The sequence below is a fragment of the Alternaria viburni genome, assembly GCF_023758015.1.
Source record: "Alternaria viburni strain BMP 2772 chromosome Unknown scaffold_12, whole genome shotgun sequence".
In the NCBI taxonomy this organism is placed as follows: Eukaryota; Fungi; Ascomycota; class Dothideomycetes; order Pleosporales; family Pleosporaceae; genus Alternaria; species Alternaria viburni.
In genome coordinates this window covers 389,960-405,349 of record NW_026055781.1, presented here as the reverse complement: position 1 = coordinate 405,349, position 15,390 = coordinate 389,960, and the positions used below count along the sequence as shown (strand labels likewise).

At 53.9% G+C, this 15,390-nt stretch overlaps 8 protein-coding genes across 8 annotated transcripts; 4 read left to right on the top strand and 4 right to left on the bottom strand.

Annotated features, from left to right (window-relative positions):
• Nucleotides 1-327: 327 nt before the first annotated feature.
• On the bottom strand, nucleotides 328-1,090 carry J4E79_006167 (uncharacterized protein; the record flags this gene model as incomplete). Its single annotated transcript, XM_049355039.1, has 3 exons — nucleotides 328-626; nucleotides 674-1,040; nucleotides 1,088-1,090. 3 exons carry the CDS (start codon nucleotides 1,088-1,090, stop codon nucleotides 328-330), a joined length of 669 nt encoding a protein of 222 aa, XP_049210435.1.
• Nucleotides 1,091-1,532: 442 nt separating this feature from the next.
• On the bottom strand, nucleotides 1,533-2,282 carry J4E79_006166 (uncharacterized protein; the record flags this gene model as incomplete). Its single annotated transcript, XM_049355038.1, has 2 exons — nucleotides 1,533-2,149; nucleotides 2,201-2,282. The coding sequence occupies 2 exons, from the start codon at nucleotides 2,280-2,282 to the stop codon at nucleotides 1,533-1,535; spliced, it is 699 nt and encodes a 232-aa protein (XP_049210434.1).
• Nucleotides 2,283-2,510: 228 nt separating this feature from the next.
• J4E79_006165 (uncharacterized protein) lies at nucleotides 2,511-3,893 on the top strand (the record flags this gene model as incomplete). The annotated part of the gene is made up of 1 exon (XM_049355037.1): nucleotides 2,511-3,893. The coding sequence occupies one exon, from the start codon at nucleotides 2,511-2,513 to the stop codon at nucleotides 3,891-3,893; it is 1,383 nt and encodes a 460-aa protein (XP_049210433.1).
• Nucleotides 3,894-4,065: 172 nt separating this feature from the next.
• Nucleotides 4,066-5,502, bottom strand: J4E79_006164 (uncharacterized protein; the record flags this gene model as incomplete). The annotated part of the gene is made up of 1 exon (XM_049355036.1): nucleotides 4,066-5,502. The coding sequence occupies one exon, from the start codon at nucleotides 5,500-5,502 to the stop codon at nucleotides 4,066-4,068; it is 1,437 nt and encodes a 478-aa protein (XP_049210432.1).
• Nucleotides 5,503-6,467: 965 nt separating this feature from the next.
• Nucleotides 6,468-6,992, top strand: J4E79_006163 (uncharacterized protein; the record flags this gene model as incomplete). Its single annotated transcript, XM_049355035.1, has 2 exons — nucleotides 6,468-6,703; nucleotides 6,761-6,992. The coding sequence occupies 2 exons, from the start codon at nucleotides 6,468-6,470 to the stop codon at nucleotides 6,990-6,992; spliced, it is 468 nt and encodes a 155-aa protein (XP_049210431.1).
• A 974-nt stretch (nucleotides 6,993-7,966) lies between these two features.
• Nucleotides 7,967-9,533, bottom strand: J4E79_006162 (uncharacterized protein; the record flags this gene model as incomplete). Its single annotated transcript, XM_049355034.1, has 3 exons — nucleotides 7,967-8,056; nucleotides 8,111-8,817; nucleotides 9,029-9,533. 3 exons carry the CDS (start codon nucleotides 9,531-9,533, stop codon nucleotides 7,967-7,969), a joined length of 1,302 nt encoding a protein of 433 aa, XP_049210430.1.
• A 1,127-nt stretch (nucleotides 9,534-10,660) lies between these two features.
• On the top strand, nucleotides 10,661-12,566 carry J4E79_006161 (uncharacterized protein; the record flags this gene model as incomplete). The annotated part of the gene is made up of 2 exons (XM_049355033.1): nucleotides 10,661-11,091; nucleotides 11,147-12,566. The coding sequence occupies 2 exons, from the start codon at nucleotides 10,661-10,663 to the stop codon at nucleotides 12,564-12,566; spliced, it is 1,851 nt and encodes a 616-aa protein (XP_049210429.1).
• Nucleotides 12,567-13,011: 445 nt separating this feature from the next.
• On the top strand, nucleotides 13,012-15,288 carry J4E79_006160 (uncharacterized protein; the record flags this gene model as incomplete). The annotated part of the gene is made up of 1 exon (XM_049355032.1): nucleotides 13,012-15,288. One exon carries the CDS (start codon nucleotides 13,012-13,014, stop codon nucleotides 15,286-15,288), a length of 2,277 nt encoding a protein of 758 aa, XP_049210428.1.
• Nucleotides 15,289-15,390: the final 102 nt, after the last annotated feature.

Below are 15,390 nucleotides of genomic sequence, written 5' to 3'. Positions count from 1 at the left end.
ACAGTTGTGCGAAAATGAATGGTCAGGCAGAGGCAGGCGGGCGAGGCCTCTTTGTACGGTAGGCCTTTGTTGGTAGTTTGGCGAAAGCTACTTGCGATGACGCCCTTCACAAGCGAAAGCTGTTAGCCCTGGAGATGGCCCATGCTCAAACATGACTCAAGCACTGCCAGACCGAACATGGCGCAGCTGTCGCTCGAATGAGTCGAAATGATTGTACAATAGATTGTCTGTATGACCGTAATTATGCCTTGCCGCTATACCTGCACAGACACGTTGTAACCTACTCTATAGCTACTCCGAGAATACATTTCACAGACTGCCCCAGTTTCACAATTCACGTAAGCCCAGTTCCTCCTCATCAAACTCATCCTGATAGAAGGTCCTCAGTATCTCCAGATATTCGTGCCCTCCACTGCCACCATACATAGTCTGCTTAAGCCAGCCCTGCATGGCGTAAATCTGGTCGGTAAACTTCTCAGCGTCAAGATGAGCCTGCTGAGTTTCGGCGGCTTTCTTCTCCATCTCGACGGGGTCTTGCTCGCTGTACGCGGCTAGCTCAGTCCTGAGCTTCTCGAGGTCTCTGGTGAGGTCGGCATGCTTCGTGATCAGTGTCTTGCGGTCGCCACCTGCGAGTAATGAGCATGAGTGCAACGCATGGTAGATTGGTAATTACCTGTCTCCATGAGCATCTCCTCGTCATCAGCGCGAGCTGCACCTGCATCATCCACTTTCGCCTGAAGTTCGGCTACAGTAGCGGTGGCCTTGTCGAACTCCTCTTGGGCCTTCTTGAGAGCAGCGTCTTTGGCTTTCTTTTCGTCGGCTGGGAAGCTCCAGTACCAGTTGCCGCTACCAATCTTCTCGACACGAATCTTGTTGTCGTCTGAGAGTGCTTGGAGGTAGTCCTTGACCTGCATGCCGTTGATAGAGGAGACTTGTGGCAGCGTCTTTTCGAGGTCCTTGATGCTATGAGCCTGCGCCGTCTTATGGAACCAGGCAAGAATGGATGCCGCCTTCTGCGGGTTGGGCTGAGTCTTGGGTGCCTGCTAGTGTTAGTGAGTGCTCGAGCGGGAATCATGTCTGAACTGACCATTTTCGCTCGACTAAGAGGACGAATGCTCCTGCAGCGGAAGTGAAGTAGCGAGGAAAGAATGAGAAGCGATGACCGCGACGATCGTGTGTAAGACTAAGGTCGCAAGACAGGAGCGCGCTTCTGATCGCGTCTTCCCGCTTGAAGGAAGGCACGCTAGGTTCCCGGCTGTGGTAGGAGGCAGGCACGACCTTAGCCCAGCTAGAACCTCGATCGCATCAACACTAACGGCACTCATCTACGACACCCGGTAATCTCCTTTCTGCAGTAGAACTTGAACATTACGGCGTGAAGATCAGAGGTGTGCGTTCAAACGGGCCTACAAGGCGGTGGTACACATATGGCATCATCTTTGGCCCATCAAGTCCTCCTTGCGAATCTGTTGGCTCCGGGTCGGATATAGACTTTTCCCTCTTGAACTTCGCCATTCCACGTAATGTGATACTCAATCCAGATCCTCTTCAAAGTCGTCCGACTCTTCTGAGTCATCAAACGACGACGTCGACGACGACTCATCGGACGAAACCCACGTCACATGCTTCCCTGTCTTCTTTTCAACTGGCTGCTTCTCTTTATCGACACTTGGCCGCTCCTTCTCTTTACCAGTCCCCTGTTTCTGCGCACCACTCTTCTCCGCCCTCTTCGCCTTCTTCAGACCCGTGAGAATCTCATGTTCATGTTCCTCAGCGGCCTCGGTGAAAGCCAAATCTCCCGTCTCACCCAGTGCATCGCGCGCCGTTTCTTCCATCAGGATGCACAGAGCAATGAGCGCGGTTTCGTTCAGGCCTCTCCACGTCCTTCGCATGAGCTTGCGCGAGAAGCGGCGGCGTCGTCCAGTTTTGAGCCACAGCCTCTCGACGTAGGCTTTCATTGCGGTAGCCAGATCTCCACTGGGTAGCGTTTGGTCTGGAGGTAACTTGTTGTGAGCGGGATAATAGTCATCTTCCTCGTATCGGATGGGCGCATTCTTTCGCTTGAACAGTACCTCGTCTGGCCGAAGTGGTTTCCTGGATGCCTTGGGATCAGAGATGTTGTGAATCAGACCAGTTCGGGCGACTCTGCCTAGATATCCTTAGATCAACTGTCTTAATGATGAACTTGGGCGTCTCCTACGTTTGACGGCATCGTAGACGGTGGATCGACGCTTGCGAAACTTCGTGCGTTTGATCTTGAGCTTTTTCTTGACAGCAGCCATGCAAGATAGCTCCGGAGTGTTTGTCGTTGTTTTTGTGCCAAGGTAAGGCGGAGTGCAAAGGTACGCGGCTCGCTTGCAAGGATTGAGAGACCGTTGGTGAATGTCTGGCGACTGAAGATCCCTGTCGCGTGTGGACGCCAGGCTACAACGTCATAACCCTGGAACCCTCTGCGCCTCCCAAGGTTCTTCTTTCCCTCGCTCCAACACACACGAAGCATGTAGTCGCATATGAACGCCCAACACGTGCTCGACCGCGCGTACGGCTTCATTCCCAACCATGTCCTCAAGCGCGCCTATGCCTCCCGTCTTATCTACGCGCTGCAACCGTCTTCCGCCGTGACCTTCAGTCAGCACCTGCCTGCTCCCGACAACCCACGCGAGCGCATACCGGCGCATATATCCGGAGTAAACGCGCTGACAATCGACAAGTTCGAAGGACGATATCTGCTTTCTGGAGGTGCCGATAGCTCCATCGCGGTATGGGATCTCGAGGCGCAGACCACGGCAACCGAGGCGGGAGAGACATGTCTGCCTCTGACGGCGGTGAACAAGACGAGCGAAGAGCACAAGCTGGGCATTACGCAGATACAATTCTATCCCTTCGATTCTCTGGCCTTCCTCACGTCCTCGTACGATCACACCGTCAAGCTCTACTCCAGCGAAACACTTGCGACGTCAGCGTCTTTCGACCTCGACTCGGTCGTGTACAACATCGCCCTGTCACCTATCGCATCGCACCTTCTCGTCGCATGCGCCACCCAACACCCCAACGTCCGTCTCGTCGATCTGCGTTCCGGCGCAACCACACACAGTCTAGCGGGCCACTCTGGCGCAATCCTCTCTACAGCATGGAGCCCTGTGCGTGAACACATTCTCGCGAGCGGAGCTACAGACGGCAGTGTACGCTTCTGGGATGTACGCCGCAGCGTCGGTGAGCTGGGCGTACTGGATCTCGAGGACTCAGTCGGCATACTAGGGAAGCCCGCGTCGTTTACACGCAACTCTACCAACGCACAAGCGCACAGAGACGCCGTGAACGGGCTCGTATGGACAGAGGACGGCAAACACCTAGTCTCCTGCGGCCACGATGCGCGAATACGCGTCTGGGACACGGATACCGGCGCCAATACCCTCGCAAACTTCGGCCCCATGGTCAAAAACTCTGGCCTTGCGCCGCGTATCCCCGTACTTGCACCCACGCAGAACCTCCAGCCAGGTGCTGATCTCATGTTCTATCCCAACGAGCATGAGATACTTAGCTACGAGCTCTTTGACGGCAAGCTTATCCGCCGTCTGCGCCGCTCACAGCAGCCCCAGACGAACAAACCACCTAGTACGTCTGGTGCAACAGCAAAGGGACAACGCAATATCAAGGATAGAATCACAAGTCTAGCGTGGCGGCCACATCACGTAGAGATGTATTCTGCGCATGCCGATGGCAGTATAGCGGCATGGACGCCGCGAACGGAAGAAGACGCTGAAGCAGACGAGGACGAGCAACTGGAGCGGGAAGAGAAGGAGGTGGATAAGAAAAGGAAGAGAGGCGTGCTAGATGAGATATACCAAGGGTTGACCAAGAAGCAGATTACATTTGGCAACATGGGCTTTTAGCCAACCGATAGTAATATTGACAAGATGAATTGAATCGAATCGCTCAGACTGTTATATTACAACACATGCTACCCGCTGCGTCTCTTCATATGCCCATTACATATCATCATAACAGTACAATATATGCCCATCATCTTGCAAGCCCGATCTATTTCTCCGTCTACCCCAGTGTCTATCCAGACCCAAAATGCGGTAACCTAGCCGGAACAAATGGCTCTTCACCAACTCCCCCTCTTTCGTCTTCTTCTCTCACCTCGTCTTTGATAGACAATGGTCGATTCGGTGTAACAGCCTTACTCGAGTAATCGCTCTCATCCACATAGAACGCACTACTATCCGGCATCGTCTGCGTATCTACGAAACTCGGGAAAGGAATCGCATCGCTTTGATCCATCGACGGCGCAGTCTCGCCAACGGGCGTGCGTACAAGCGGAGATACAGTCGAGTCTACCGTTGTCATAAGTCGCGCTGGCGACGCAGAACGAGGCGTACTAGATTTGGTGGAGAGAGGTTGATCGGGCGCTAGACCGCGCTTGACGGCGAGTTGTTGCGCTTCCTGGCGTTTGCGACTGACTTCCCTCTCCTCTTCTAAACGAAGCCGTTCCTCTTCTTTCGAGAGCTCGTCGAGCGTGGGGGGAACTTGTTCGATTGTTTCTGAGACGGAGCGCGCGGAGAGGGGCGGTTTGTCCGAGTTGCTTGTGTTGCGAGAGGAGAGCGTGCGCGTGGATACGCGGGATGCGGAGGGGCGCTTGCTCTTGCTTGAGCGGGCCTTGTTGCTGCTGGGCGTGTCTTCGTTCCATTGCCCTGTTGTGCGGCGCTCGAGGGCGATGGTGAATTCGTCGTCGAGGGGCACGGCGTCTTCCAGCTCGTCTTCGCTCGGGAAGATGTCGCCTCGCGAGCTGAGGGAGTCGGTTGTGTGGCCCGATGTGTGCGTGTTGCTTCGCTGTCGGCGGTGGCCTTTGTTCTCGGGCCCGTCGAGCGCATCCTCGTCGCTGTCCTCTATCAGTGGCTCTTCCTCCTCACGGTTTCTTCTTGTTGCGCCTGGATGCTCTATGAGGTCTGCGGCCGAGGGCTTGTATCGCAGTCCTCTGCCGCCAATCTTGAAAGGCAACCGTCCCAAGAAGCCAAAGTACGAGGAACTCGGGATGAGAGTCGGGTCCTGGGCGCCATCTCGTGGCAGCGTCGTGCTTTTCCGGCGCGGCGTGTTGTATCTCGGGTCGCGATTTCGCTGTCCATAGCTCATGCCGCTCTGTCGGCCAGGCTGCGATGTTGCGCCATAATTGGCAGCGCCGCCGAGGAAGCGGTCGAGGTTGTCGCTGCCCCAGCCCAGCAGGCCGTCGTTCTCATCGTCCTCCCAGTCGTCGTAGAAGTCAAAGCTGACTTCTGCCCGGCCTCGTGACCGCCCGCGATTGCGCCGGCGGTCGTTGTGCGCTGGGAAGCATGGCGCCGTGCACGCGTTGACGCATTGGGTTATCGACGAGAAGCACGGATTAACATAGCGCTGCGTGAAGCCGTAGATATTCTCCTGCGCCGATTCGTTTGCGTGCTCGAGGTTTTCCGTGATCTGATGGAGCGTGCGATTCCACCGCGGGTCGCTGCGACGGTACATGGTGACGATGACGACGACGGTGACTAGCACTCAGTGGAAGCGGGTGGGTATTGCGTGGAGCAGCAGAGTGCTGCGATGCGACAGCGCATTGGCTTCAACAGGACAGCAGGCGCATTCACGCTGACACACTGAGGTATGACGACGTGGTCGATGAGATGCGGCTCGGTTGGCGCTCTAGGTTCAGATTCCCCAGCCCTGCGCCAGCCGTCCCAGCACCCCACATCAATCCAGCCTTTCACCCCCACAGTCTTGCTGCTTTCGGCACGCCCCTTCCGACCAATCCTACAATGAACCATGCGATACGTCCGCTTCCTCAAAAGTCCCCGCGTAGTCGCTGAAAAGGGCACGTCGAGAAAGCAAGTCCACTGTCTGATTACCATTACTTCAGACCTTGGGGATTCTTTTCTCCCTTACGACATCCAGCTAGCAGCAGAGTTGTCAGCAAGTACAGATGGGTCAGAAGAAAGCGTGATAGTATGGTCCACCGTGCAATGGACAGCCGGCATGCGCAGTCTGCCCATAACTTTCCCGCTCCCTAAATCTCAAGCTTCTCACTCCAGTTTGCGAGTAAGAGTGGGTGGGGAGCCGAAACGAAGACACGATGACTTTGCAGCCATAGCAGAAAAAGGCGCTCGGGGTGTTGTATCTGCCTGGAGCCCACCTTTCGCGTCAGACCAAGATGCTCTGAAATTAGTCGAAAGACGGTTCAAGCTGCCAGACGGACCTATCACTACCATCTGGGAAGAGACGGGAGAAAGCATAGCGAGGCATCTATGGTATGCATATCCAATTCTGATACAATCTATTTGAGGTGCTGATCATATATCAGGGACGCTGGTATCACACTCTCATCCCAGATGACAGCTCTGGATAATCCAAAATCCAGCCTAGCAGAAGCATTACTACCATATGGTATTGCATCTGAACCTCATCTGAATGTCCTCGAACTTGGCACTGGCTGCGGGATGGTCGGCATTGCAATCGCTCAGACCGTGTCCAATTCGAAAGTTCTCTTGACCGACCTTCCAGAAGCTAGAGAGATCGTTGAGCGAAACATCGACTCGGCAGTCAAAGCACCAGGTGCATCACTCGCGTTCATGAAACTGGACTGGGATGCAGAGTTACCTGGTGAAGTACAGACCAGCTCAGAACCTCTCGATCTTATTCTCGCTGCTGATTGCACCTACAACCCAGACAGCAGGTATGCTTCCCCTCACCCACTTCACATGTCTGGAATACTGCTGACTTGAAACTACAGCCCCGCACTAGTCAAAACGCTTGCACGACTCTCCAGAGCAAACCCTAAAGTCAGGATTGCCATCGCAATGAAAATGCGCCACTCAAGCGAAGCAGTTTTCTTCAAACTAATGTCCGATGCAGGATTCCTAGAGACAGACAAGATGGAGTTTCCATTGCCAGGAGATGTCGAAGTTGGCGAGGAGACTGTGTACTTGCACGTCTACTATAGGGCATTCTTTGCTCCTACCTAGCCAGGAGGTCATCTGCCTTGGGTATCGCTAGATTCTTTTCCCAATTTGATGAGCAACTCATTCATTCGTTTACCATCATTTGTCACATATAGCAAAAGAGGTGCATACAAGCTATTATAATCAAGACGTTCTGCACGCTTACAGGGCTGCTGCAAGGTAGCTAGCCTGCCCGTATCGTACGACACCAACCCCAGAACAAGGCACGCCAAGTCTGTGGAAGCCAGACAAAACCTACCATTCTCCAACGTCTACAGCAATCAGGCAAAAACTAAGTATTAAACGAATCAACATGCATCCCCATCCCACATCTCCAAGACAACCCCCCTCGCATCGATCATCCCATACCCTCAAACCCACCCCTCAGCCTCGCCCATCCCAAACCCAACACACATTCCTCCCGCCCACACAACCTTTATCCATCATACCCTCCACCCCCCCTCCCAGGCCATTCCCACATCCCGCAAGCTGACCACCCCAAAACCTACCCTAAGTAGCAAGTCCGGCGTGGGGTCCGTCGAACCCAGCACTAACAGCCACTAACGCTCATGCTGGTAAGCACTTCGAGCGCTAGCGCTTTCCGCAAGGACTACGCCGCTACGCCGCAGTAAACTAGTTACTTCCGCTAGCCAGATAGATGGATGGAACGAGCGGCTTTTTTGAAGGTGCTGATTGAGGCGTGATAGTGTGGTGCTTCGGGTACTAGCTACTGTATCATGCGCGGCTTTGGTGTCGTCTTGCTACGCATATTACCTAGGTACGGATCAGTTGGTACACACGTGAGGCTAGTAGTGTGGAGGTCAAAGGTTCACAACCCATTTTGTATGATTATTGTAACGATGTCCATCTTGTATATACAGTCTTGTCATGCTATGTACAATTGATTATCAAGTCCTGCAACGATTATAGTACGAGGTTGCGCTGGTGACCCGTTCGAGCATGTGTTGAATCCACCTCTTCGGTACTGCATACAGGGTTCAGGGCGATATTTTGTATGTTAGGCGACGCGATTTGGTTATGAAGGAGTTGATGGCTTCGGTGAGGGTGTTGGAGGGTCTTGTGCTTGCCTGAGTAGGTCTGTCAGCGTCGTTGTATTGGGTTTGGGGTTGGAGGGTGCTTACGTCTGGTTCTCCGTCTGGCGTAGCGGCGCGGTTCACAATGGCTTTTTCGGGCTCGGTTAGGAAGTTTTTGATTGAGCTGTTGGCGGATACGCGGGTTATGTTTCCGTAGCCATCGTATTCTTCGATGTCTTTGACGGGGCTTCCAGCGGCTTGTTGTCGGGCTGCTTGTCCGCGCCTTCTGTTCGATCGCATTATCAGGGTTACACCGATGGCGAGGAGAATCGTGACGAAGCCTGTGTTCACGTTAGATTCGTCGTGCAAGACTCTGGTGCGGTACTTACCCAGTACACCGAATAGAATGAACAGTGTTCTTGCGAGAGGGGTCAAACCGTGCTGCGGCTCAACACTGACGGCGGTGGCCAGACTGGAAGGTATGGCTGATCCGGAAGCTAGGGACAATGTGCGAAGCCCTGAGGATACGGATTGTCGTGTAGTCACAGCTTGTGGCGCCAGTATAGTTTGAGTGGATGGCTGGATGTCTTCTTTGCCTTCTGCTGTTCGCGTGACGGTGACAAAAGTGAGAACTGGAGGTAGCGATGAAGGCTTTGTCGTTGTCGAGGATGCTGTCGGTGATGAAGTCGAGATGACCAATGTCGGCGGCTGGGAGAAAGAACTCGTAGAGGATTCAGTGGCTGTGCTCACTGCCGACAAAGACGACGTAGTTGACATAGCCGTTGGACGGGAGTCGCTCAGAATCATGAATGACACTGCAGAAATATCCATTGTGGGCTTCGGTTGATTTTTTCCCGGCATGGGTTTGCCCACTGTCATCGCCGAAGTTGCAGACGGTGCAGTCGAACTCTCAGGGGTTGCGAGAGGTGTCACTACAGGTGTAGTCAACAGCACAGGAGTTTCTAAAGAGATGAAAGTCAACACTCCATGCACGTCTCCAAGGCGTGTTCTTCATCAAGAGCTTACCTTGGTTCATTCCAGGTACTGTTCCCAATGAAGGGTCGTCTTGGTTGACACCGGGAAGGGCTGCAATTTCATCCTGTGCGAAAGAGTCCGCTAGAAGGCCTGGGACTGCAGTTGAAGCAGGTTGGATGGTCATGGCCTCGTTCATCGCGATAGCATCTGCTTGCACAGTAAGGGTTGGCCGGATGGTAGATGCTACAAAGTTAAGAGAGAAAGTCGAGGTGGCATTCATCGATAACGAAGGTGCGGCGAAAGCCTGACGTGTTGATCCCTGGCCATCGGTAGGCGTTGGTACGGCCAGTGTTGAGAGCTGTTCGGACTGCGATGGGAGTACACCCTGTGTACCCATAAGAGAGTCCAGTGACCGTGACGATGGCATTGGTGGTGCACCTTCCGGAGTTAGGTTCTTGCTCGTATCCGATTGTTGGGATCTCGTCCAGCCTTTCCACGAAGTTGTGTCCATATTCTCCTCATTCTTGCCCTCGGCTACGATGGGCGTAACTGCCATCCTTGGATTGTTACGGCGTACCAGCACCGGTGGGGTATCATATGGTCTGCTCGGTGCAGCCATTGCGAGGTAAGATTCCCATAGAGGCGAGGAAGATTCACAGCACGCGAGGATATTGAAATGGCAGTAACGCGGGTGCCATACCCCAGCCGGCTAATAGTGGTTCCATACAAAAAGTACCAGATGCCAAAAACGTGCTGAAGCGGGTGAACGTTTCGGTGTGGGCTGCTACCACGAGATGCGGTTGGTCAAGGGAACGCCCACCGCGACTTTTCAGTACCAAACATGACCAGCACGATCCCTGTACCAGGGAGATCTGTCGCCTATTTGAGACCATGTAGTGCACCAGCTACGGTTTTCGGGGTATTGTATCCGCTTCATGGGGTTCCTCCAAACGTGCACTTGTTTCGTAGAGGACGCCAAAGTTTGTGTCGACACTCGAAACGTAGCGCATGCGGCGGGAACTTCGAGACCGGTCTGAACAATGGACGCCACTGCGATGGCCGCGTGGTACGCATCTAGTTGATGGAGGCCGTCCGGTTGATGATACAAAAAAAGGAACGGGAGCCTTGCTGTCAGCTCATATAGGTCAGATTTACAGATGACTTGTACTCTTGATAAAACAGCAGCGCATTGTTGATTCTTGCCATGGAGTGTGTTCTAACATGTTCGTCTTTTGCTCGCGATCAGAAACAGTAATGATGGGTTGTTCATTATGGAATTGTCGCGACATTTTCGACGGTGCCAACGTGAGGCATGCTCAGCTCCGACTCGGCAAACTCATGCAGCGAGGGTGGCTGTGCCTGGCTTCGGCACTCGTATCCGGCCTCACACAACGAGGTGTAATTCAGCGGTATTGTAGCATCCGGGATGGGGTTGTAGAGTAAGAGGACCACTGGGTGTTTAGCTCGCGGGTGCATCGGAACCAGCCTCTGAGGCCTCGCGGGCGCGGCGAAGTGGATCAATCCAGCAGCCGTCCGAGTCGATGATGCTTGCCGTGCGCCACCTCAGTCTAGGTCGATATTCCCTTGTCGCATACTTATTGTTCGTATTCTGGCATTTCTGCAACATGATAATCGCGTGTTCATAGCCGCTGTCGTCGTTCTTTTCGCACGTGTACCCCCCGAATGGCCGCACGCGACACGCCCGAGCGCGCGGTGCCGGAAACTATCGACCTCGAGCATGGGACCAAACGCGACCCTTCCCGTGACCGCGTCGCACCGAATAGTCAGAACTTAGAAGTCACCCCGCCATGGAGGAAAAGGCTCAGCGCGCGCACGCCGGTGCCCGTCGCTCGCTGGAGCCGCAAGGTTGTCGACTGGATCAAAGGGCCGAAGCCTCCGAGCAGATACACGATTACGCCTTTTCTTGAGCGCTGGCAGACGCTGCCTGTGCGTCTGCTCGCGCGGCTGCCAGAATGGATGCGTATCTGCGTGTATGCGGCGGCATGCATCGTGTGGATTGTTGTCTTCGCGGTAGTCATCAGTGACGGCGGGCTTCCGTCTGACGTCGGAGGGTTCGGGGCGCCTGTCAAGCTGTCGTGTATCAACAACCTGTGGTAGGGCCTCTCCTCTTGTACTCGAAGCTGTGATGACTGTACTGATCGTCGCCAGGCCTTCTACAGAGAGCTGCGGACCCGACGGCCGCAACTGCCTCCCCTTCTCCAACGCCTCGTTCGCCTTCGTCTGCCCCGCCGGTTGCTCGAGCGCCCAAGTCCTAAACCCTCGCGCAATCGGTCCGCAGGTTATAAACTATCGATCCCTGGTGATTGGCGGCACGCCGGATTCCCAGGGCGATGGGCTCGTATATCGCGGGGACTCGTTCATATGCTCGGCGGCCATCCACGCTGGAGTAATCAGTGATGGCAGCGGCGGTTGCGGTGTTCTCTCCTTGGTAGGAGAGCGCGACAGCTTCGGCGCTGTGACACAACATGGCATCAGCAGCATTGGCTTCGACTCGCACTTTCCAATGTCCTTTACCTTTGACGAGGCTTCGGCCAAATGTGAAGACCCGCGCTGGAATCTGCTGATCCTCTCGACAATCTTCACTGCTCTGTTCGGCATCTTCACCACGAGCCCTGCGACGTTCTTTGCGCCCGTCTTTACGATTCTGTTCTTCCAGACCGGCATGGCATCAGATCCGCCCTCGTACTCAAACTACGCCTCCTTGGCCTCTACAACACTTGGCCGCTTCTTGCCTGCGGCATTGGCTGCTACCCTCTTCTATCAGTTCAGTGTTCGCAAGTCTCTGCGTAACTGCAGGGCGCAAATCGAAAAGACCATACTCTGGGTAGGCGGTGCCTGGGTTGGCGCACTGGGTAATTATACATTTGAACGTATACCCATACAGCGGCTTACAGGAAACGACATCCGACAACAGCCTGGTGCTATCACAGCATTAGTAATCATCGTGCTGATTTTGTTTGCCGTCGTTTTGTACCAAGCATGGTGTTTCCGTAAGGAAGGGCGACTGCCACGCTATCTTGCACTATACGCTACATTGGGCCTTGGGCTGGGTATCCTTGCAGCTATGCCGAAGCTTACACTTAGGATACACCACTACATAATCGCCCTCCTACTCCTTCCAGGTACTGCGATGCAGACACGTGTGAGCTTGCTGTGTCAAGGCTTGCTCGTTGGACTCTTCGCCAATGGTATTGCACGATGGGATTTTGACTCTATACTGCAGACTGCAGCGGCGCTGAGAGGGGATGGCCAGCTCGGATCTGGTGTCCCAGCCCCTTTGGAGCTTGTCGTGAATGGTTCGAGCATTACATTCGCATGGGAGAGTCTACTCAGCGGATATGAAGGCGTCAGCGTGGTGGTCAACGATGTGGAAAGGTATCGGGGCATTGGTGGAAGCGACACAGGAAACTTCACCTGGAGTCGTTCGGATGATGCGAAAGATGAGTACTTCCGGTTTGGGTTCATCAATTATAAACTGTTTGGCAACGTAGCATATAGCGACTTTACGAGAGCGGGTACATGGTTCTCGAATGGGACCTGGTCTGGAATCCCACCAGGCCGTACATGATAGAACCCGAATGAAATCATCCTCGGGAGGTAGAGACCCGTTTAATCCCTTCATTGCAAACCTCGTTCCTGCAGATGTAACCAATGAGCCACTAGCGCGTTTACGTCACCGTTCAATACATGGAAACCTGGGCTTCAGGACAGGCGATCGACAGGTGGAAGCGGTGATCCAACGGTTATACAGACACGTCTTGGCCAACCGCGGCAGCCATGATGCCCTCTCCTGCGACAAATCAGGTCTGGCTCAGATTGTTCCTTCTGCTTTGGGTGCGGGGGTAGTCCGAACACGGCAGTGGACATGACGTCACACCAACAGAGCCGAGTTGCTCCAGGGCTTGAATGACCGCGCCTGCACTAGGTCATTTTCCACAAACACGATGCCTTCTCTCCCTCGGAACCTCTACTCCCTTTGACCTTACCCCTCTACCCTCTGGAGCCTCAAAGGCATGGATTCACCCCCGAGACGTGAAGCGCCGGCTGCTTCCAAGCGAAAACCTGTACCTTCGCCGACTGCACCTGGGCCTTCGCTTGAGCCAGAACGCAAACGCGAGCTTACCAGTAGACTAATACCGGATGCCTTTCTCACTGCCACTCTTTTGGCAGCCCTTACTCTCTCCTGGCCGCTACGATGGGTTATCTCTGGAGCGCCCATACTTGTCTACGCTATCCTCCTAGGCGAGGCTTATGGCCATCGTATCTTACCCTTCGTTCCCGTCTGGACCATCTTTGCAACTGTCAACTTCATTTACGCAGTATGCGCGACATCATGGCTTCTGTACTGGGTATTCTGGTCCCTCTGTTGGCCTGTTCTCTTCATCACCTGCCTCTTCCAATTCGAAGCACCGGCTGCTTTGGCACGCCGCACGCTACGAAAGACTTTCCTACGAGACCTGCACTTTATCAACGATCAGATAGCCTTCTTCGACCTACCTGCTCTTGAGATTGACACCGAAGTCAAGGGACTTTTCGTCGTCCGGGGAGTCACGCTCTCACTCTCCACAATGACACTTGTTGCTCATGGAGTTGAAGCCGGGATAAAGCTCGCTGACGACATTGAACTCGGCATTCAAGTCGACAAAGTCGTCGTGCCCCTCTTCCGCGAGATAACTGTCGACGATGTGTATGCGAATGTGAAGGGTGGGGATTGGGAAGTCACTTTTGGAGACGTACAGTACGGTGTTCCAGAACCAGATGACGACGAATCTGTAGTCGTCACCAACACTGCCATCCTCAGAGCGGCAACGATGAAAGGCAACGCCAACGGCCGCCCGGCTGAAATGGTCAGAAACCTTACGGCGGGGAAAATACCGACTGAGGCTGAAGACACCAAATCCGCATTCTCATCTGTCAAGAAGATCTCACCAGATGAGGAGCGCGCCCACACAAAGTACAAAGAGCTGGTGCGCTATATCAACGACACAAGCGCCATTACAAAAGCAAAGGAGGGGCTGGTAGAGGCATCGAAGGCACGAGCGGAGGCTGGCTTGACCGACGACGAAAAGGACACAAGAAACGCGAAGAAGTCAAAAGAAGAACCGGGAGTGCGCTTGGATATTGAAAACCTCGATGATTTCCGGGCAGCGATTTGTACCCAGATCCACGGGCAACCCTCGATACCTCACCCACCGACCAAGTCGATCAGAGTCTCCACTCTTCGCAAAACATCGTACCCAAATGTAAAGAAATTCTTACATCGGCTACCCTTCCTCTACCGCTTGATGCTCAGCCCCATCTGCTACTTCCATCCTGTCAAGTTCAAGTCTGTCACGGCAGCTGGCTCAGGAAAGTGGTTCACTGTCTTGATGCAAAAATATTTCTTCAAGCATTACTCAGCCCAAGATGCCGAGATTCGTAGATTGGAAGCGCGGATATCAGCCTGGTGCGCAGATGCCAATTTCGCTGTGGAATTGGGCCCGATTGCTAGCGAAGCCCACTTCCCCATCAACACCAATTACAACATCACGACCCACTTCAAGATCTCCGATGTCATGGCTTACAGGATTCTTCCGGATGCCGTCGAACTTAAGCAAGTTGTACGATTAGGAGGTGCGGATGCTGTTCTCACGATTCCCACATTCCTGTTTCCCCACCATGAGCACATCTTCCCGGAGAAGAAGAGCGACTTCGACCTGCTTGAGATGGAATCTGCCATAAAAGAAGCCGAACCTACCCCGAAGCAAGTCCGGGATCTCAAAGAGCTCGGAAAGCTGAAGAGAGACGAGACTTCTATGCATGTCAACGCACATGCCCATCTCCCGGCACAGTTCCACCAAGACCTTCTTAACTTTGTCGCCGCAATTGTTAAAGCCACCAAGGTCATCGAGTCGGATAAGGACTTCGAGGAGGCCAAGGTCCTTCGCGAGCTGAGGCGTGTCACCACATCTGACAGCGAAGCTAGTAGTCTTGCGTCAGTCAACACCAACAGCAGCGAAGTCTCAGGGACCACACTGAATGCCAATGACGACAATGGCTTTAAGGCATTCCTAAAGAAGGTGGACTCTGGCTTCAAGGATGCGTCGAACAAGACCATGGTGGGCATGCGCAAAGCCGGCCAGAACACTGTACACGCCATGGCCAACGATCGTTGGATCGCTCGGCTTGTCGGCAAAGTGACTAGGAAGCTGGAGAAGGCGCAGGGCGAGCTGGGGTACAGTGGAGAGGTTCCGATCGCTCTGGCTAAGTACCGCGAGCGACATGAGTTCGAGCAAAAGCTTTTGCCTTGAGCTGGAGAGATTTGGTGCTGGGGAGACAGTTGATTAGTTGCATGATACCCCGTTGAACTCCACGTGTTTGAGTATTTTACTTCAGTACTGGATTACGAATTA